The sequence below is a fragment of the Perca fluviatilis genome, chromosome 15, assembly GCF_010015445.1.
Source record: "Perca fluviatilis chromosome 15, GENO_Pfluv_1.0, whole genome shotgun sequence".
Classification (NCBI taxonomy): domain Eukaryota; kingdom Metazoa; phylum Chordata; class Actinopteri; order Perciformes; family Percidae; genus Perca; species Perca fluviatilis.
The window spans coordinates 37,146,535-37,169,220 of record NC_053126.1 but is presented as its reverse complement, the minus strand read 5'-3'; the positions used below and the strand labels follow the sequence as shown (position 1 = coordinate 37,169,220).

The window sequence follows — 22,686 nt, the reverse complement described above, 5'->3', positions numbered from 1 at the left end:
TCAATACTCAGTGTTAAAGCACCGCCTACTGACCAATCAATAGATTGATAACGGCGTCACCGTTCTTAGAAGATCAGGCGGAGCTCGGTGCAGAGAGAGAGAGAGAGAGAGAGAGAGAGAGAGAGAGAGAGAGAGAGAGAGAGAGGGAGAGAGAGAGGGAGAGAGAGAGAGGGAGAGAGAGAGAGAGAGAGAGAGAGAGAGAGAGAGAGGAGAGAGAGGGAAGAGAGAGAGAGAGAGAGAGAGAGAGAGAGGGAGAGAGAGAGAGAGAGAGAGAGAGAGAGAGGGAGAGAGAGAGAGGGGTGCGCTCATAAAAGTTAAAACATTTAAAGACCGACAACCCCGTTAACATTCCCTGATGAGTATTTTTATGAAATATATATATTTTAATGGGAGGGAATTACATATCGGCTATTTGTCTGCTTCTTGAGCCGTGTGTTGCCAATACGCACATCGGTTTGAATTATGTTTTTATGTATTTTATTTGCTCTCACGATGGCTTCCCACTGCCAGGGTTGCAACTGCAATAACAGACTAAAGCAACGACAGTTTATGGAAAGCACAAGTGTAATTATGGTCAGATCTTGGTCCTGACTGATGAAGTGATATTAATAAGACAGCGTCGGCTATTTTTTTTTGCCAGCTTTCATTCCTGTTTTAGGAAGCAGTGACTGTATTGCGTTTTCCCTGTAAAATATCTGTGTTCTTCATATTTATGTAGAATTATAGTTTGCTCTTCTTGATTAAAATATGCGGCTCTGGTAGATGTTTGTGATTGGTCGTGGTGAGCAAACCCCGCCTCTTTTATGTGAACGCGTGCGTCTCTAGATTGGACAAACCTGGTTGATTGAACTCGTTGATAACCAGCGTCGTGACACCGGTTATCTGGGACCGCAGTTGTTAGGGTTAGTGAAGCCGGATTACTGAAAGAGATCCAGGACCTGTTGATCCTGCTCCGTAGTCCAGGCCTCTGGTCTCTCTCTGAATTCCTGCAGGGGGAGACACGTGCGGTTGCAAAAGGAGGTCGGTTTCTGAAAAAGTCTATGAGAAAGTGACCCACTTCTCACTTGATTTATGACCTCAGTAAACATTTTCATAATGAGTTTATGGCCTCAATCCCTAGTTTTAAGTCTTCTGCAACACAGAATGATGTTCATTTTTTGAATTATGGTCTCGTTGATTTTAAAATCGGCAATAAAGCAGGTGGTGTTTTAGGGCGTGGCTATGCTGTGATTGCCAGTGAAAGTGTGTAACGTAACGTAGAGTGTAAGGGCTCCTCCCTCACTCCTCCCTCTCATCTAAAATCCTCACATCCCAACCAGGATGGCTGCGCCCACGGACGCAAACTCGAGGACTCATAGCAGATCTCCACCAACCAATGGGTGACGTCACACATGCTCTGTCCATTCATATTAACAGTCTCTGGGTGTAACAGACCAACAGCCAGTGGGATGTAAAAAGGAACCATTGCTTCTTTATTAGTTAGTCATTTTACAGTAGTCACTCGTACGTAGCTGCCTTGAGTTGGTCTTTTTCTCTCTTTTACTTTTTCTTTCCAACTTCTTCCTCATTTTTTTTTCCATCAACACAACTGAAGAGTCATGGCAAAAGTATAAAAACAAACAAAAAAACAGGATAAAAATGCCCATTTTCACAACAAAAACTACATTTGGCAAAAAGGCGGGGATGAAGGTGACGATGGCGATGATCCAGTGCATCTTTAAAACAGATTTGACTTAGATAGAGAACACAGATATGTCTGGGCGTCTGATTGGATAAGAGCTTTCACGAGTCAGGGGTTTTCGCCCAATCAGATTTGATCCCGTCACTTGTTGCAAGGTAAAGTTTGAAGCTGTGATATGCATTATTGATCCCCACGCATACAGTAGAAAAAAAACAACTACATCTTAAACCGAATACAAAAAGATAAAATATAAAAACTGACCTTTGAACAGCAAAACATTGATCTGGCGTGTTTATGGCACAAGGACGCGTTTATGGCAATTGTAAATGTAACGAATACTTTTAGTTTCCAGGACTACGGCGGGCGTCTAACACCATGTTACCTCTGCTGCACGGCCTTAAACTAAAGACGTCTAAATCACGTGTCAAACTCAAGGCCCGCCTAGTTCTTCAATGTTTTGTCACTTTTGCCAACGCTCTTGGCACTCTTTCTGATGTTTTTGTCGCTTTTTCTGGCATTTCATAAAATGTTTTAGTTGCTTTTTAATTTAATGTCTAAGTTACTTTTGTTGCGGACTCTTTTCAGGGCTTCATGTGGACCAAAACTCTAAGTGAGAAAGCTATATTAGCTTAGCTTTAACAATAATACAGTAAAAGTTGTTTGACTTTTCAAAATAAAAGCATGTCAAGAAACTCTACACGTCTGTCTCTTGATGTGACTCATTTGTCAAACCCGTAGTGAAGTGTGTGTGTGTGTGTGTGTGTGTGTGTAGAGTTTGACACCGCTGGTCTAAATGTTCCCAGGTTTCACAGTTTACTTACAAATATTCTGTTTATTTATCCCAGCTGATCACTGAACTTCTGGTGTACTTTAGCTGATAAATGCTGTAAAAACGTTCCCTCGATTATCAAAACACGTGTTTAATCTGTTGATTAAGTGACTGATTAAACAGTAATACTATTAATCTGCGTTTGTGCCCAACAGGTTCGTATTCTACGAGATTACGCCGGCCGGTCGCCTGACCATTACGTTTAGCTTCGTTTTACAAGTTTTCTTAATGTTATGTTGTAATACGCAGGTGAGACGTTATTTAATGTTACTACAGACACAAATAAACAGTGCAGTAATATAAACACATTTCTTTTCCAGATAGTCTTAAAGAAAGTAAAATAGCCCAAAAACTCAAATTAGAAAAGTAATTAAATTATGTTTTTGCCTGTGTGTTTATATGCCAAAGTATAAAATAAAGTTAAGTTCTGACACCAAAACAACTTGTTGAGGAAAAAGATGGTTTGGATTGAAACATTTTCGTTACTTTTTGTTCTGTGAAGAATAAAGCTGTATAAATAGAGTTGTTACCAAAGTTTCCACAGCTCTGACATTAAGATTAGAACCATTCAAACTAAATCTTAATTATCTTGCTGTTCAGACAGGGATTTAGTTTTAGACTTGTCTTTTTATCTGTGCTTTATTTACTAGACTATAACATGTTATGTCTTTGACTGGGAGTAACTTTGTGTCTGTAAAAAGGTGCTCTATAAATAAACTTTGCTAGCTTGCTCGCCAACTTTAGCTTGCTCGCCAACTTTAGCTTGCCCGCCACAACGGTGTTTTTCTTGCTTGCTCTCTTGACTTAATTTAAAGAATCGAAGATTTAGTTTCACGTCTTTGTTCTTCAGAAGCAGCAGAGGTAACACAGCAGTTACCGGGACTAACGCTCGAAGCTAACACGACACCGCGTAGCTAACACAACACTGTGTAGCTTTACCCTGACAAAACATATGTTGTAATGATTTTACTGTAGCTGTAGTCCGTGCTGATTGGCTGTTTGATTACCCCCCCACCCCTCCCTCAGTGCAGCCAGTGAGATAAAAACAGTCCCAGGTGGAGAGATATTAGTCTTCTCCCCCATCACAAACGTCAGCAGCTCACATTGATTTTTAACTTTTTTGCTTTAAACGTAAAATTCAGTTTGTGGTCAACTGACTTTTCTTTTTTTTATAAATTAGGCCCCATCGGAAAACTACGGGAGCCCATTTGACCCAAAAGAAAACAAAGAAAAAAACAAAAACAGATGAAGAAATTAGGAATAAAAATCTAAAAAAAATACTCTAGATTATGAAGTAATAAATTGAAAGATTTAACAGGATTATTAAACACTAAATCCAGATTATGAAACAGTTAGTGAAGGTTAGGAGACGTTTATATTATTAAATTTAACTGTTGACGTTGATGTAGAAAGTCAAGATCTGGAGACTGTAAGAAAGTGACTTAAATTAGGATGTTGATGCTAAAGATTACAACACAATCTTAATTTTGATTTACTGTCTTAGTGTTTCAAAATCCTGAGATAAATCCATATTATGGGATAGTACCAATTTATCAAGATTAGAAAATCAACCCAAGACAATAAGACACAAATCATGATTGTGTGTCTGTGTGTGTGTCTCTGTGTCTGTCTGTGTGTGTGTCCACATCCAGAATGAAACCTGTTAACGTGTAAATGGTTTTGGTTTGATTTTCATTTGTTAAATTTGTCTAAAATCTGCAGAAAACTCTGCGTCCACAGACTCCGTGTTAATAATCCTGATGCCGAGAGTACTTATGACCTTTAATCTATTCCTAACTTCTTCAAAACGTAGCAGAAACGGGCTCCCGTAACAAAACACAGATTTAAGATTCAAATTCATCAATGTGAACAAACACAGAAGAAATGTTCATCATGTAGAAAACAAAAGAAAAACACATAACAATGAACCGCTGCGTAGAAAAATAGTAACAAGTCACAAAACCTAAAGTTGTGGAGGAGGAATGTGTGTTTGGACTGAAAATAAATTATACTCCTGAGAAAACACAATCAATAAGTTCCCAAAATACTCGGATCAGAGGTGAAGAACACTGACAGGAGGGAGAAGAAGAAGATGATGTTAAAAGACAAAGAGGGGAAGATGAATGAATGAGGCGAATGTTGAAGACACTGAGGCTCAGATTCAAAATACACCCAGCGCTGTCGGTCTGACACACACACACACACACACACACACACACACACACACACACACACACACACACACACACACACACACACACACACACACACACAGATCTGTAGTTGTCTCTGACTGCAGCCTCGTCTCTACAGAATCAGTGTTTTTCTGGCTGGACTCTGGTATGATGATTCTCTCTTTCAATACTTTTTGTTCTATATAAACTTGGCTAAACTTTATTATTTATATTTATCTTCAGGAAACACGCTCACGCTCTGAAGGCTGCTCACGTCCAAACTGACGGATTATTCCAGCGACAGAAAATTAATCAGCAGATATTTTCATCAATGATTAATTGTTTCAGGCAAAAGTGCCTGAAACGATACATACAGGGTATTAGGTTTATCTTAAGGTTGTCCCGTTTGAATAAACTTTATTTGGAACTGTCAGTGGTTTGGGTTTACGTTCAGTGTGAATAAACTCAGCGTCTGTCTCTGTGGATCTACGGAGGGGTGTTATGGGTAACTGGGTTAGGAGGGTAAGTGAAGCCAAAACATCTGGACCGCCCCCTGGTGGCTGGGGGGGCAGTATAGCTCATAAGCCCCGCCCCCAAAGTAAATAATCCAATCACATGTCCCAACGAAATTTGGTGGTTGTGATGTCAGTTTGGGTTTTATTAGTTCTTTGATGCTGTAAAAACCGGGCTGAAACCTCATGATTGGCAGTCGGGATTGACTCCTGATTGGTCGGGCCGGTGTGTGGGCGGGACTTTGATACCGTGGCAAAAACATTCCAACTTTTTTCTAAATTTGTTCATACTTTTATCTTGAAATATTCCGACTTTTAATCTATAAATTCTCCAACTTTTTGTCTTGTAAGTTTTTCTATCAAAAATAAAGAAAACGGCCGATCAATAGTCTTTGGCGCCCGTATATCCGGGAGACGCAGCGGCAAGTGGAGACACAGCGGCCGTCTTTAGAAACGGACTTAGCACGAAGACTGGAAGCGGAGGGAAACTGTTAGCCTAGCTTAGCACGAAGACTGGAAGCGGAGGGAAACTGTTAGCCTAGCTTAGCACGAAGACTGGAAGCGTAGGGAAACCGTTAGCCGAGCGAGACACAAATGTCAGACTGGTTTTTATTTTAAAGTGCCCAGAAATAAAGCTACAAGTTTCTGACTTCCTGTAGTTTTTTTTCTTTTTGGGAAGGGGGTGGGGACTGAAGTAAACAGGTAAACTTGTGTGATGTCAACTTGTTAAATGTGAATATGTTCTAGTTTCTTCTCTCCTCTGGGACAGTACACTCAATATCTTTGAAGACGATATCTTGGGCTTTTTGGGAAACACTGATCCACATTTTAGAGAGTCTGTCTGGCTGTCTGTCTGTGTTTCTCTGTTGGGCTTTGGGAAACACTGATCCACATTTTAGAGACAGAGTTCTGTCATCCATTCATCCAGAACATAATCCACACATTATTGGTAGTTGCAGCGCCAGAGTTTCCTGCAGATGGACGCGGGGCGTGATGATTGGTCGTAGCGTGGTAGGACGGACGGGAAGAAGAAGAAGGAGTGAAAGGGTTTTGGGGTCATTTACAGTAAACTACAGATATATACACACACACCCAAAATTGTACAGAGAACAAATATGTACATGCTCAGGGTTTCTATTTTTTCACTATTACCCACAACTTTCCCAAAATGTTTTTCCTCCTCTTCATCTGCTCTGTACGAGAGGAGAAATGTTCAGGCTCCTCCTCCTCTTCCTCCTCTTCTGTCTGTAGTGTAAGGAGGCCGGAGGGCGGGGCTTGGAGCCACCTGGACCAATCACAAGTCCCAGAAACATTAAGGAGGGTTTTAGCTGTTCTTTAGCAGCGTTCTGTCTTCAGGAGGACAGGAGGAGGAGGAAGAGGAGGAGGCAGCAGCAGCGAGCGTGGCGGCAGCAGACGAGGAAGAGGAGGACGAGGAGGTGGAGGAGGACGAGGAGGAGGAGTGGGGGGGGAAGGACAGCAGCTGTCCCATCTCCGAGGACAACAGGGAGCAGCAGCGCAGGTCCACCGTCTGAAGAAAGGAACAGCGACGCAGCAACGAGACACACTGCTCCGTCACCTTGGCACAACCTGAGAGACAGACAGGCAGAGAGACAGGATGAGAGACAGACAGGTAGAGACAGAGCGACAGAGAGAGAGACAGGCAGAATGCAGCTTTAAGGAGCTTCAGGTTCACTTTTCAGGCCCAGAAGTTGTGGCTTTGGTGAAACGCTCAGGTGAGACAGGTTGATGTGTGGGAGTCTCCCTCTCTCTCTCTGACAGACAGACAGACAGACAGACAGACAGACAGACAGAGAACAGTGTTTACCTGCCAGGTTGATGTGTGTGAGGCTCTCTCTCAGGGGGGAGACAGGGGAGGAGAGGGTGAGCACCGTCTGGTCACTGATGTTCCCACACTGGCTCAGGTCTAAGCGACTCAGGTGAGGGACGTAACGCACCAGCAGGCGGGACGACGCGTCTGTCAGGTCCAGACCGGCCAATCGCAGCTCAGTCATGTTCTGGAAACGCCCCACTCTGGTTTCACCGTGAGCTGGTTGACCAATCAAAGAGCAGAGGACAAAGACAGGTTAATGAACTGGCACGGTCAACCAATCAAGCACACTGTAATTTGTCACTACACACTACTTAAAAATACATTTTCATTAAAAAGAAGCACTTATTTGGCCCCGAAATCACCATCACCAAACCCACCAGACTCCATGTAAATAATCAGGACTTTTAGTGTGTATAGAGCCAGCATATTTCCACCAGACTCCATGTAAATAATCAGGACTTTTAGTGTGTATAGAGCCAGCATATCTCCACCAGACTCCATGTAAATAATCAGGACTTTTAGCGTGTATAGAGCCAGCATATCTTCACCAGACTCCATGTAAATAATCAGGACTTTTAGTGTGTATAGAGCCAGCATATCTCCACCAGACTCCATGTAAATAATCAGGACTTTTAGCGTGTATAGAGCCAGCATATCTCCACCAGACTCCATGTAAATAATCAGGACTTTTAGCGTGTATAGAGCCAGCATATCTCCACCAGACTCCATGTAAATAATCAGGACTTTTAGCGTGTATAGAGCCAGCATATCTCCACATGTAAATGGGTGAATTAAGGGTTTATTTCAACCAAACCAGAGTGGTGATTGTTGGAACAGTTGAAAGATGAATCAAGACGGCTTTTGGTAGTTTTATTTAGTTTCTGTCCACTTTGAATGAAGTGTGTTTTACGATGATAAAAGTCCTGATTATTTACATGGAGTCTGGTGGAGTTTGGTGATGGTGATTTCGGGGCTGTTTCATGTTAAATTAAAAGGATCTTACTCTTTAACTAAAAGGTATATCTCTGTAGGGATCCATCCCATAATGTCGTCAGACACTTAGAATAATAATCTGAGTCTGTCAGCAGCAACAACAGAACTTGTAGTGGACTCTAACTGCTGCTGAACATTAGTCCTGTAGGGTTACATTACAGCTTGGTTCTGGTTTAATACTGGACCAGGTTCAGAGATTGTTGTTCCATCATACACACAGTGCGTGTGTGTGTGTGTGTGTCACCTGTCCGGGTGTCCGGTGGGGGGGCCAGCAGGTCCCTCAGGTGAGAGTCTTTGAGGTCCTCCACTCTGCTGAGATCCAGCAGCTTCAGACAGGGACAGACAGCCTGACACAGAGCCGAGACCGCCGGCCAGGCACAGCCAGACACATTCAGCTCCAGCAGACCTGCACACAGCGCAGAGGACACGTCACACAAGTGTTTTGGACAGAGAGAGACGTAGACAGGGAGAGACGTAGACAGAGAGTGACGTAGACAGGGAGAGACGTAGACAGAGAGAGACGTAGACAGAGAGTGACGTAGACAGGGAGAGACGTAGACAGAGAGAGACGTAGACAGAGAGTGACGTAGACAGGGAGTGACGTAGACAGAGAGAGACGTAGACAGAGAGAGACGTAGACAGAGAGAGACGTAGACAGAGAGAGACGTAGACAGGGAGTGACGTAGACAGGGAGTGACGTAGACAGAGAGTGACGTAGACAGGGAGAGACGTAGACAGGGAGAGACGTAGACAGAGAGAGATGTAGACAGCGAGTGTTGGGGGCACCTTGTAAGCGGTTGATGAGCCACATCAGTTGTTTCTTGGAGATGTTGGTGTAGCCGAGGTTGAGGGAGACAGGCTGACGGCGGATGATCCCACTCAGCATGGGGGGGGTGATGGAGCGCTGCCGGCTCAGATCGATCTGCGTCCACAGACGTTTGTCACAACACCTGCAGGAGAAACCAGATGTTTAACAACACCTGCAGGAGAGACCAGAGGCCTGGACTACGAAGCAGGATCAACAGGCCCTGGATCTCTTTCAGTTCCCCGGCTTCACTAACCCTAACAACTGTGGTCCCGGATAACCTGTATCACCACGCTGGTTATCAACTAGTTAAGTCAACTCAGGGTTTCCCAATCCAGCGGCACGCGCGTTCACATAAAAGAGGCGGGGTTTGCACAGCACGACCAATCGCAAACCGCATATTTTAAACAAGAAGAGCAAACTATGATTCTACATAAATATGAAGAACACAAACATGTTTTACAGGCAAAACGCAGGAAGGAAAGCTGGCAAAAAAAGCTGACGCTGTTTTACGTAAATCACAGCGCTTATCCTATCAGTATCACTTCCAGTGGTGTAGTCTACATGATAGTAAGCTCCAGGATTTCTATATAGGCTACCCACTTAAAAATGCCCAATGACACGTAACAACATAGGCTACTTTCCATTATATTTTTGATACATTTTGAATGGTCATCCATGCTTTTTTCTTAACATCTATAGGCTGAATAAAAGGTATTTTTACCGTAAATTGGTGCATTAAAGTGTATCGGAATGCAGGAAATTAAGTCGATGCTTAAAACTTTCCTGGGGGAGGACACCCAGGCCCCCCCACTATGATGTGCGTATTGGCAACACAAGGCTCAAGAAGCAGACAAATAGCCGATATGTAATTCCCTCCCATTAAAATATATATATTTCATAAAAATACCCATCAGGGAACGTTAACGGGGTTGTCGGTCTCTAAATGTTTTAACTTTTATGAGCGCACCTGCCTCTCTCTCCCCCTTTCCCTCTCTCTCTCTCCCCCTCTCTCTCTCTCTGTGTGCACCGAGCTCCGCCTGATCTTCTAAGAACGGTGACGCCGTTATCAACCGAGTATTGATTGGTCAGTAGGCGGTGCTTTTACACCGGTTGATCTCTGATCTCCAACTTAGGGGCCATCCACACGGAAAAGTTTTTTTGTGCAAACGCACATGTTTTGCATCGTTTGGGCCGACCGTCCAGACGAATCCTGCAAACGCACTGCCTGAAAACGCACTTTTTTGAAACCTGGTCTCAGGGTGAAAAAATCCAAAAACTGCTCTCGTTTGGCTTCGTATGGATGGTGAATACGGATCCGTATTGATGATGTCATCGCCACACCCCTCTTTTACACCCTCTCCCACGGCCGCTGACACACACAACTGCGTTGAAGCTAAGCGAGCATGTCCCATCTCCATGGTTACACCAGCTCACTTCATCTAAATACTGTGTCTCTGCTCCCTGACCCTTCCCTCTGGATTCTACACAAGATATATTACTAACGTTATGTAGCTAACGTTAAACATTGCTAAAGTAGCTGACCGCTCCAGCAGCGAAGTCACATTAACGTTAGCTGCTACGGCTATCTGTTTATAAAGTGGAAGTAGATCAACTAGCTAGCTAATCTGTCTGCTTATCAACTCCTTGAACGGATTATAGTAACTTTTAGCACGGCTTATTGTAGGAAGGCTACTGCAAAAGTTTGTTTGACTGCCGATGTTAGAGCTAGCTAACGTTAGCGTGCTAATGTTAGCTCGCTGCAATCATCCAAAATAAAAAGCAATCCAACAGCACATTATACAACGTAAAGAAAGACGTTTTCTTGCGGCAGCCTTTATAAAATGAGCAGTGGTGAAAGTTATTATAGTCCAGGGATGTATTAAGAGAACGTTATAATCTGGTCGTGACTATGCTCTTCTTCTCTGTTTTTTGGTGAATTTCTGTAGCAGAAACAGCGCCGCCTATAGGCCTGGCATATGAAGTAGCGTATTGAGTCATTTACAAGTGGATCTGTTTGGACGCAACTATTCTTGACACGAATCCAGGGAAGAAAAAAAGATCGTTTTGATACGTGTAGACATGGCCTTAACCTCCTCCCAACCAGATTAGGTGTTCAGCATAAGTTACCACGGCGATTGAACCCGGTAACAAGTGATCCACCTTCGTGATACAGAAAATCCTGTGTTGAACCTGAAGTTAGCTCGCTAACGCCAAATTGGATGTCAAATTCAGTCGCACACTCTCAAATTTTGGTCTCAAAATGCGACCATTTGGTTGCAGTCTGGAGCCCTGTAGCAAGAAGCATGAAAGAGCTTTAAAGCGTCCATATTATACTCATTTTCAGGTTCATAATTGTATTTTAAGGTTGTACCAGAATAGGTTTACATGGTTTAATTTTCAAAAAACACCATATTTTTGTTGTACTGCACAGCTCTCTCTCACTGCTGCAGATCCTCTTTTCACCTGGTTTCTGTTTTAGCTACAGAGTGAGACCTCTTTTCTTCTTCTTCTTCTGTACTATCTTTGTACCACGTATCGCTCAGTAGCTCAGATGTAGATCATGTCAGCTAGCTAGCTCCATAGAAGTAAAAGAAAGGCTGTTTCTCCAACTTCAGTCAGTTACAAGGCAGGATCAGCTGGGAGACTTCTAAATGAGGGCATATGTAAGTAGTTCTTTTGTAGATTATGGTGAACTTGGTGTGTTGCTTTGTAGCAGTTGCTATGCAATACGTGAGAACCAGCTAGTGTTAGCATTAGCGTTAGCATGCTAATGCTAACGCTAAGAGCTAATGGTTGTGGTTAGCCAGCTCGTTTCGGATTGTGACGTCACAGTCCGAGCCGATTTTGAACAGCTCACCAGGAGACTGAAGGCAGGACACATTCAGAAACCGTATCTCACTCAAAACAGCATGGATGGATTTTTTTCAAAGTTTGTATGTGTGTGGAAGCACCAGAGACACAAAAGAACACCCCAAATCCCAGAAAAAGTGATTTTTTCATAATATGGGCACTTTAAGTCACTTACCAGCGGCTCCAGGTGCGACACACCCTCATGCAGACGCACAGCTCTCTTTGGCTCAGGTGCGTGAAGACTCGCAGCCATACGTCGCGGGTCATGATGTGGGCGGAGCCAGAGTCCAACGGCAGGCAGCTGGGCTCGGGGCAGGCAGGCGGCGGCCGCACCAGGTGGCGCTCCATCTGAACGGGCCGGGGCGGCGAGGGCACGGCCGGCGGGCTGCGCTTCATCATCTGAGAGCGCGGGGCGAGGCGGGATGGCTGCGAGCAGGGCGACGCCGCCATTGCTGACATCGTGAGGCCGCCTGCTCCCCCGTTGGAGGTGGGGAGGGAGGCGGAAGGCGGGGCGGCGCTGTTCCTGGACGCCTTACTGTTGCTGCGGATCTTGTTGCCGCGGCTACCACTGCCTTTGTTCCCGCCGCTGTGTCTGTGATTGCTCAGAACTCCGCTAGCGTTCTCCTTCTCCCCGCCTTCCCTCCCCCCTCCCGCGCCTCCTCGTGTCCGCCCGTTGCGCGCCTCCTGTCCGTTGCTGCGCTGCTTCCCCGGGAAGCCGCCGTCGTGCTGTGAGGACGGAGGCATCTGATTTGAGGAGAGCGGGGAGGGTGGGGGGAGGGAGGCGGAGTTCTTCCTGGTCCTGTCGGAGGCGGGTGCGTCTTCGTCCTCTCCGTCCGGCGGGGCTTTCCGTCCTCGCGGCGGTAGCCCCGCCTCTCTCCGCCGAGCCTTCTCCCCCCCTCCCTGCTCCTCCTCCCGCACCTCCTCCTCCCCCCTCCCCCCCGCCTCCCCCTCCGACTCCTCGCTGGCGCTGAAGCCAAGCTCGGCCAGACGGCGCTCCCGCTCCCTCTCTCTCTCCCGCTCGCTGCGGCTCCTTTCCCGCTCGGCCCGCCCCCCGCTGCTGTTGCCGTAGGCGACAGGAGGAGGCGGCGCGGGGGAGGAGGACGACGGCGAGGAGCCGCCCCCTGCCTGCTCCCCCCTCAGGGAGTCGTCGGAGTCTGACTCGGAGTCAGACTCCGAGCTGGAGGAAGACGACGACGACGACTCGGGCCGGCGCTCCAGCAGACACATCCTCTTGAAACGCTCTAGTTTCTCTCGGTGATGAGAGCGCTGGTCCGCACTCGACGTCCCCCCCACAGCCCCCCCTGCACCCCCGCTGGGTTGAGAAGAAGAGGAGGAAGAGGAGGAGCCCTGCAGTCCTGCTGCTCCACCTCCAGCTGACGAGGTGGGACCATTGGACTCCGCCTCCGGTTTGGGTTTCTGACGGAGAGAATCAAACATTTAAATCAGCACTTCTTCTTCTCTAACTTCATTAATTAAAGGGTTTCAACCTGGACTCTATGTCTCCATGTCTGAGTGTCTGATGTGAACAACAATCTCTGAAACTGGTCCAGTATTAAACCAGAACCAAGCTGTAATGTAACCCTACAGGACTAATGTTCAGCAGAAGTTAGAGTCCACTACAAGTTCTGTTTTTGCCGCTGACGCCCACCAGACTCCATGTAAATAATCAGGACTTTTATCATGGTAAAACACACTTCATTTGAAGTGGACAGAAACTAAATAAAACTACCAAAAGCCGTCTTGGTTCATCTTTCCACTGTTCCAACAATCACCACTCTGGTTTGGTTGAAATAAACCCTTAATTCACCCATTTACATGTGGAGATATGCTGGCTCTATACACGCTAAAAGTCCTGATTATTTACATGGAGTCTGGTGGAAATATGCTGGCTCTATACACGCTAAAAGTCCTGATTATTTACATGGAATCTGGTGGAGATATGCTGGCTCTATACACGCTAAAAGTCCTGATTATTTACATGGAGTCTGGTGGAGATATGCTGGCTCTGTACACGCTAAAAGTCCTGATTATTTACATGGAATCTGGTGGAGTTTGGTGATGGTGATTTTGAGGCTGTTTCATGTTAAACTAAAAAGGATCTTACGCTCTGGTACAGGTTGAAAAAAAACAAAGTTACCCATTGAGACTGTCTAAAATGCTTCGTACCTTTTTGAGGCGTTTTTCGTGGGCACCCTTCATCTGGCAAAAAAAAAAAAAAAAAAAAAAAAAAAAAAAAAAAAAAAAAAAAAGAGAGAGAGAGAGAGAGAGAGAGAGAGAGAGAGGAAGAGGAGACAGACAGTCAGACAGACAGGTTAAACACAGATCAGATGTGCTCTGTGATTGGCCAACACTGCACCTTCTTCTTGGGCCCGCTGTCCTGCGGCAGCTCCTTCTCCTTCTTCCTCTTGTGCCCCCCCTCTGTCGTCCTCCCCCCCTCCTCCAGGGAGGGAGGGGCTTTCTTTTTAGGGGGAGGGTCGTCTGTGAGCTTCCAGCGGCCGACCTCGCCGTTATCCAGCCGGCGCTTCCCCGAGCCGTCCGCCTGGTCCTGGACACAGACAGGAGGACGCTTCAATACACTCGCACCGTCACAGACGCGCTCTCTCCTCACAACTACTAAAGGCCCTAACGCACGCCACCGTTATGAAGTACACCCATTCTTTTAAATGGCAGGACACGCACCTAAACTGCTTGGCCGCCTCTACTCTTATACAACAGAAGAACAGCAGTGGCAGGGCAACTAGGGCAGCCACCAGGGGAGACTGGGTTGTACAAGTAAGTTTTGGCCAAACAGTCTTCTCAGTACCGCTCCTAATTCGTTGCGCCGATACCGTTACCGCTACGCTTTTTAATGGGAGAGAAACGGATCTCGACACCGGTTAGCACCCTGGCCACCGCAGCGGGACATCTGGTTGCGTTTCTCCAAAAGCTGAATCCATCTCTACGTTATTACAGTATTGCTCCAGAATATCTGAACAGTGGAATATTGAGATCCAACCCTGTGGTGATCAATGTAAAGTGTGTCTGCTGGCCTCTGTAGGACACTGGGGGACTCTCACCTTACTGGTTTTGCCCTCCTTGTGGCACTTGGGACACTCCCAGCAGTTTGGGATCTCATCGTTGATGATTCCTTCAGCTTTACCCATCTGACAAAACGCACAGAGAGACACACACACACACACACACACACACACACACACACACACACACACACACACACACACACACACACACACACACACACACACACACACACACACACACACACACACACACACAGAGACACACACACACAGCTTGTTTTAAAATAAATGAACATCATTCTGTATAGAAGACTTAAAACTAGCGATTGAGACCATAACCTCATTATGAAAATATTTACTGAGGTAATTAATAAAGAGAGAAGTGGGCTCATCTTCTCATAGACATAGAAACTGACTTCTTTTTGGAGCCAGATTCTCCTTAAGGTCAATAAACGTCTCACAGTAAAGATGTTTAAGTAAAGTTTGACTGTAGGAACTTTGTCTGTTTGTTTGTTTGTAAATAAAGCGATGATGATGATGATGATGATGATGTCACTGACCTTGAGACAGCTGGGGTGGATGATCTCGTTGCAGATGGTGCACTCCATCAGAGAGAGGCTGAACTTCTCCTCCTCAGAGTCCACCGTGTCCTCCTTCCCCGCCTCGCCGCACGCAAAACACACCGCCGTGTGAGGTAGCACCGGCTGCACACACACACAGACAGACAGACAGACAGACAGACAGACAGACAGACAGACAGACAGATGAATCCCAAAGCTCTGATTTGATAGGGAAATCATTAGGGGTGGGGGAAAAAATCGATACAGCATAGTATCGCGATATTTTTCGTGGCAATACTGTATCGATACACAGACGGCAAGTATCGATATTTTATGATATATGTGTTGGTGAGTCTGTCTGCTTGACAATCACATTTTGCAGCAATAAAATTGAAGTGAGATGAACAAACAGAGAAATGTATCTTTTTAGATAAAACAGATGTTTACAAAACTGTCCTTTCGGGACATCATTTTAAATTGGGAAAAATCTGAAGTTGGGAAAAAAAGTAATACATTGCAATATATCGCAGAATATTGCAATATGTTTAAAATCGCAATAATATCGTATCGTGACGTAAGTATCGTGATGATATCGTATCGTGAGGCCTCTGGTGATTCCCACCCCTAGAAATCATGTTAGGAGAGAGGAAACGAGGAAATGTGTTTGAGAGGGATGATATGTCCTTTCCTCTAGGAAGCCAGTGAAGGATACAGGGGATGCAATTCAAGGACCTGAGACGACGTACCCAGTGTCACCTGACATCTAGGGCACGTGTGCAGAGTTGTGCTACGGTTGGACATATTTCCTCTGAACGGTGCGCAACAAGCTTTGAGGCTTGTTTGGGGGGGCGTGTCAGAGATGTTAGCCAATCAGCAGAGTAGTAAACTCATGGTGATAAAAAGACAGGACCGTTTCCTGTTAACAGTTTGCTATGTTTTGTGTGTTTATCTCTTGGTTAATAAAAAAAGTGGTATGAACTCCCCTCCTCCCCCCAGTAACCAAAAATAAATACAGAAATAATATGAAGATGGACTGGCTCAGAGTGAGTCTCTCTCTCTCTCTCTCTCTCACAGTGCCAGCAACCATCTCAGGTTGCCATGGAAACCCAGTTACTGTGGCCTGCTGGGCTGCGACTCTCAGCCGAAGCTATTTGAAGAGTCGACACAAAACATCACACCTTCACAGAGAGTGGGTGGGTGGGTGTGTGTTTGTGCGTGCACGTGTGTATGTGTGTGTGCACGCGTGCATGTGTGCGTTTGGTGTGTGTCCGTGCGAGCGTGTGTCTCTGTATGTGTGTGTCTGTGCGCGCTTGCGTGTGTGTCTCTGTATGCATGTGTATCTCTGTATGTGTGTGTATATGTCTCTGTAAGTGTGTGTGTGTGTGCATGCGTCTATATGTATGTGTGCATGTCTCTGTATGCGTGTGTGTGTGCATGCGTCTATATGTATGTGTGCATGTCTCTTTATGTGTGTGTGTGTGCATGCGTCTATATGTATGTGTGCATGTCTCTGTATGCGTGTGTGTGCATGCGTCTATATGTATGTGTGCATGTCTCTTTGTGTGTGTGTGTGTCCATGCGTCTATATGTATGCGTGTGTGTGTGTGTGTGTGTGTGTGTCTGTGTGTGTGTGTGTGTGTGCATGCGTCTATATGTATGCGTGTGTGTGTGTGTGTGCATGCGTCTATATGTATGCGTGTGTGTGTGTGTGTGTGTGTGTCTGTGTGTGTGTGTGTGCGCATGCGTCTATATGTATGCGTGTGTGTGTGCGTGCATGTGTGCATGCGTCTATATGTATGTGTGCATGTCTCTTTATGCGTGCGTGTATGCATGCGTCTATATGTATGTGTGCATGTCTCTTTATGCGTGCGTGTATGCATGCGTCTATATGTATGTGTGCATGTCTCTTTATGCGTGCGTGTATGCATGCGTCTATATGTATGTGCACCGTGTGTGTGTGTGTGTGTGTGTGTGTGTTGTCTCACCGCCGTGCACTGTCTCAGCAGGCAGGACTGCTTCATGCGGCCGGGCCCTCCGAACTTCTTCATGTCTTTGCAGAAGTGACACTCTCCACACTCGGTTCTCTTGCAGGCCTGGCAGCGCCGGCACCGCGTCCGCCTGCGCCGCGCCCCCCCGCCAGCCCCACCGCCCAGCGCCTTACTGCCCGACATCCCCGAACAAGTCAGCTAGAGACAGAGAGAGAGAGAGACAGAGAGAGAGGTCAGGTTTCCATCCATTCTTTAACGTCCACAGCAGAGACGGGTCGTCCAGTTCTGAGGGATTAGTAGTAGCACCACAGGACTGCACCTAAATGAAATGATAGGTGTACTACTCCAGTTTTCACCAGTACTATTCCAGGTTACCTGTGATTAAATAGGAAATTAATACACTATATCAGAGCTTACGCATTGACTCCAGCAGCAATTTGCTCCCACACCAATTCTCGCTGTTTTGCAATTTAGACAAAATGTTCAAACTGAACATGGTGAATCGTAATATCATGACTGCCTTTTTATAGTGGTGGTGCACGTGCTTAATTCTGTGTGAACCTACTCTGAGTTGATTGAACTCAAATCAGCTGTTCAGGGTAAATCAACTCAGAGTTCAGGGCTAGACTCAGAGTTTGTTAAACCTGAAACAGGCCCCAGACTGAGGGAACAAAAGACAGCTCACAGCTCTCTTTATAAAAACAGACATGTTCAGTGTACTCCCTGGCTTTGTGGAAGACTAAGGTGCGTGTATTTGACGTTTTTCGAATAATAAAAAAGCAATTTCCCCCAAAACATTTTGTGTCTCCTTGTGATAGTTTTGAGTCTCTTTTTCACAACGTTGGACCATTATCTCCATATCCGTGTCTAAAACGTTGGAAAAGTTAGAGCAGATATTAAATACACAACCATCAGAAAGCTTAAAGACCAAACTTCCAGATAAACAAGTCCAACTACAATCATCAGATGGGAGAAATAGTTAGAAGGTACTTTGTAATAAACCTGATTGTGATTAACAGTAACCATCTCCTGTTCCAGGACATTATATGTTTTATACTTTAGATACACTGTAGGGTTGTGGCGATTAGAGATGGTCCAATCCCATTTTTTGCTTCCCAATACCGATTCCGATATCTGAACTTGCATATCGGCATATACCAAGTACCGATCCGATACCAGTGTGTCATATATTTTATTATGTTTTAACAGCTATATACTACTATCCCTGTATGGATGTGATTTCTATCTTGGTTGTCTGTCTGGCTCAGGTTAAACTCTTTCTAAAACATGAACAAATACAAACAATGAATGCCGTAGAAATTTATTTATTCTCCAGTTTGACCGTCAGTTATAACGCAAAAAGAACATAAATATACTACTTCAACATAGATTTTCTTTAGGGCTTTATTACATGGTATCGGATCGGTGCATAAACTCCAGTACTTCCTGATAACGATACCAGCATTTTAGGCAGTATCGGAGCCGATACTGATACTGGTATCGGACCATCTCTAGTGGCGATGGATGATATCATCGTCCATCGTGATGGCTAACCCAATGATGGAGAGCCACCATCGTGATGCCACGCCCCCCACCCGGTCAGACACACCAATCCTAGTCGTGGGCGCTGGACGGGAAATTGACAACTGCGTCGGTCACTGTGCTGTCCTGTCTTGCAGGGTGCAAGACAGGGCCCCTTAAGTGGTAGCTACTTTTTTCCCCCCTTACAGTCAGTCTCTCTCTCTCTCCCTGTCAGTAGCAGCTTGCCCTACCTGGACTAGTAACATACATAGACTATGGTAACGTATCAGCATGCGGTAAGGTCATGCTCTGCGCCTCGGCTTGGACACAGAGGTCTCAAGCGAGAGAGATCACACTTTCCTTTCTCCCCTCATTGGACTATAAGTTTGCCGACACTACTGTCTGTGTGCGTGCATCAATAAGTCAGTCTGATGTCCTGTAGGTACGGGACGATGTTATGCAGGATTTATGAATGTACGTTAGCAACAGTAGGCTAACCCTCACGAGGGTGATATTTTATGTGTGAGCTAATATCGCGCATCTGTTCATGTGCGCTGCAAGAGTGACGTTTCTGTATATTGAATGCGTTATTCAGTGCAAACGTAACCGAGAATGTAGTTTAATCTCAGTAATGATGGTATATTAGGTTATTACTGTCGCTCTGTTGAAGGCAAATGTCCCACTGTACTGTCGTTACGCAGGTAACAGAGAACTGATTGAGTATAGACTTTATGGCACCGTAGTTAAGTGAAAGTGGGTCAAGTTGTTATTTACTGCCCCTATCAGCAGGGCAGTGTAGCCATGTAATACTGTCTATTTACAGAGGGCATTTACTGATCGTTTCTATGTTAACTGTTAGCCCATAGTAGTAGAAAAAAATATTTATGTAAAGAGAACGTGGAGACACCGACCGTACGCCGTGGCTCCGTACGTAGGTACGTGGAGACACCGAAAAAAAATAAATAAAAAAATGGCAGCATGGTGGCCCAATGGTTAGCACTGTGGCCTCACAGCAAGAATGTTCTCGGTTCGAATCCAGGTCGTTACGGGGCCTTTCTGTGTGGAGTTTGCATGTTCTCCCCATGTTTGCGTGGGTTTCCTCCGGGTGCTCCGGTTTCCCCCACCATCAAAAACATGTACTAGGTTCTCCAGTCAGTGCCCTTGATCAAGGCACTGGCTCAGATCTGGAGTTGGTCCCCGGGCGCTGTGATTGGCTGCCCACTGCTCCCTTGAGGGATGGGTTAAATGCAGAGAATGAATTTCGCTACATGTACGTGTATGTGACAAATAAAGTACCTTTACCGACTGTACGCCGTGGCTCCGTACGTAGGTACGTGGAGACACCGACCGTATGCCGTAGCCTGACGTCGGCGCTCGGAAAATGTAAATACACGTTGTGGCGACGAAGATTGCAAAAAAAAGAAAGTAAAAACACAGACATACCTCTCATTTTCTTCACGTAGCATTAAGCACAGCTCTGTGTTTTGGTATAAAAACGGTTTCTGAGTTTGTTTGGGTTTTAATTGTCCTCAAACGCCTGACTGACCGAGTCTATCTCACATTACACACTTATCATTCCAATATGCATCTTGCACACTACTTTGCACTATTACTTTTTGCACTTTACATCCCACTCCATGTGTACTTGTATTGATATGTCTTATTTGGATATTATGTTATGTGCCTATATGTATATTGTTGTCTCTATTGTACAGTATGTGTCTATATTACTATTTGTCCACTGAATGTTTACTACTACATGTCTATTAGTTGAATGTATAGAGAGAGTTAACACCTACCGAAGTCAAATTCCTTGTGTATGTCAGTATACTTGGCCAATAAATCTGATTCTGATTCTAAAACTGATTCTCTGACATTTTGGTCTGTAAAACGTCAGAAAAAAAACAATTCTAGTTTCTCAAAGTCCGAGCTGATGTCTTTGAATGTTTTGTCCAACCCCCCAAAGATATTCAGTTTAATATGATATAAACAGAAAAGAGCAGGAAACCTACATATCTGAGAGGCTGAAAAACATCATTTTCTGCATGTAAATTTCCCTAAACGTTAACATAGTTGTGGGTTACAGCTTTATGTTTTAAACACATATTTAAGTCTGTACAGGCCAGTCAGATGTGCACGTTTACCTGTTCTGTCAGTCGGTTTCTGTGTGTGTTCACACACACACACACACACACACACACACACACACACACACACACACACACACACACACACACACTCACACTCTCTCTCTCTGGCTGTGTAATCTATTACTAATGTGTCACATTCACTGCATCATGTCATGAACTGGTCTGATCATCACACAGTGACATGACATCATATAATGTTGCACCTCTCTGCTTATTTATCAGTCTGTCTGTCTGTCTGTCTGTAATTGGGTCTTATTTATGTCTCGGTGTTTCTGTATTTGGCTCTTGTATGCGGCTGTAATAACTGGCTTTCCGCTCTGAGGATCGATACGTGTTTATGTGATCATAGCTAATAATGGAGATGCGACATTAGCTGCTAACGGCTAACAACCTGCGCGTCACAGTAACCTTCTGATCACACACATCGATACCTGCAGGCGCGTGCACTGCACACACGCCAGGTGTGTTGTTAATAACACATGTGTGAGGTGACACTATCATCCCCCCCCACCCGTGTGATCTGATGTAAATGTTGCGATGCTAACGTGTTAGCGTGCTAGCTGCATTTATGCTTCCTCTTTCATTATGTGTCCGCCTGATTAAAACACCCCTGCGCGCGGGCACACGGAGGTTAATGAAACAAACATGGCTGCTGATAAAGAAAGAAAGAGAGAAAACACACACACACCTCTTCGTATCAGGTCGCATACTCCTTGGTCGCTCATTAGAAATAATATTAGCCAACTGTTAGCCAACGTTAGCTTCGGTGGTGTAGCGCAGCTAGCCGTCCGCTTCCTTGTTTCTCTGTCCGCCAGGCTGCCGTTGCTCCCGGGCTGCTTCACACGCGTTCCATCGCTGTAGCCTCCGGTGCTCTTGCTAGCTCCCGGGATAGCCTGTCTGTAACGGACCCGCTGTGGGTCTAAATGTCTCCAAACTGATCGATATCGATAAAGTGAAGGGCGCAGTGCTGCTGACTGAGTCGTGCCCATTCACTCCCCCCTTTCTCTCTCTCTCTCTCTCTCTTCTCTCTCTCTCTCTCTCTCTCTCTCTCTCTGTGTGTGCGTCCACCTCTCTGTCCCTCTCTCTGCACGTTACAATCATAGACAGTATGGTTACAACGTGGTATTCCTCTCTTCTTCCCGGGGTGCTTCGCCTTCAAAACACCTAAAATGGCTCATTTTAAACTGAAGCGCAGTGTTTTAAAAAATCGACACACGGCTGTAACCCTCCGCGGTAACTAGACCCGCAGATCACCGCATTAAAATGAACCAGATATTGGGAATAAAGAGCAGCGCGCGGCTATTGTTCTCTGTGTCTATTGTGTGTGTTTGTGTGTGTGTGTGTGTGTGTGTGTGTGTGGCGCGCGCTGGCTGCGGTGGTGCGCGTGGTTCTTTCAGTGTTGTTGTGAGTGACACGCGCATTGATTACATCACACAGGTGACTCTATGGATGCAGAGAGAGAGATCCTAGATCAAATAAATAATTAAATGTTGTAAATAAAATATGGCCAGCGAGAGTACGCACGCCCCGCCCTCTGCGTGGTTACGTCACAATGCGTCGGGTGCAGAAAGGCGTTCTGGAATTTGTAGTTTTCGGGGGTTTTTACGGTAATGTCAAAGCCGGTCTACTATATTAGAAATTCTTTGGTAATGTGTTAGTGTTTTAAAAAACTTTATTAACATAATAAACATTGTGATTTCAAGCAACATAGAAAAAAACTATATATTAAATAAACTTTGACTTTAATGGGGTTTAATCATAAATAACAC

The 22,686-nt window shown here is 45.3% G+C and overlaps 1 protein-coding gene across 1 annotated transcript; it reads right to left on the bottom strand.

The window, feature by feature from the left end:
- Positions 1 to 1,444: 1,444 nt before the first annotated feature.
- On the bottom strand, positions 1,445 to 22,376 carry zgc:158376 (uncharacterized protein LOC100101643 homolog). The gene is made up of 11 exons (XM_039824735.1): positions 21,606 to 22,376; positions 17,244 to 17,444; positions 15,259 to 15,402; positions 14,735 to 14,821; positions 14,035 to 14,223; positions 13,845 to 13,877; positions 11,854 to 13,094; positions 8,807 to 8,970; positions 8,265 to 8,426; positions 7,022 to 7,243; positions 1,445 to 6,783 (listed from the first exon to the last, which is right to left on the bottom strand). The coding sequence occupies exons 2-11, from the start codon at positions 17,427 to 17,429 to the stop codon at positions 6,521 to 6,523; spliced, it is 2,691 nt and encodes an 896-aa protein (XP_039680669.1). The 5' UTR covers positions 17,430 to 17,444; positions 21,606 to 22,376; the 3' UTR covers positions 1,445 to 6,520.
- Between the last annotated feature and the right edge of the window lie 310 nt (positions 22,377 to 22,686).

What these genes read in the sequence shown, in the direction of transcription:
- zgc:158376 (XM_039824735.1), bottom strand. Translation starts at nt 17,429, where the DNA reads ATGTCGGGCAGTAAGGCGCTGGGCGGTGGGGCTGGCGGGGGGGCGCGG. An exon ending in TCCACCCCAGCTGTCTCAAG is followed by an intron (nt 14,822 to 15,258) that starts GTCAGTGACATC and finishes GCGTTTTGTCAG; the next exon opens with ATGGGTAAAGCTGAAGGAAT. An exon ending in ACAGCGGGCCCAAGAAGAAG is followed by an intron (nt 13,878 to 14,034) that starts GTGCAGTGTTGG and finishes TTTTTTTGCCAG; the next exon opens with ATGAAGGGTGCCCACGAAAA.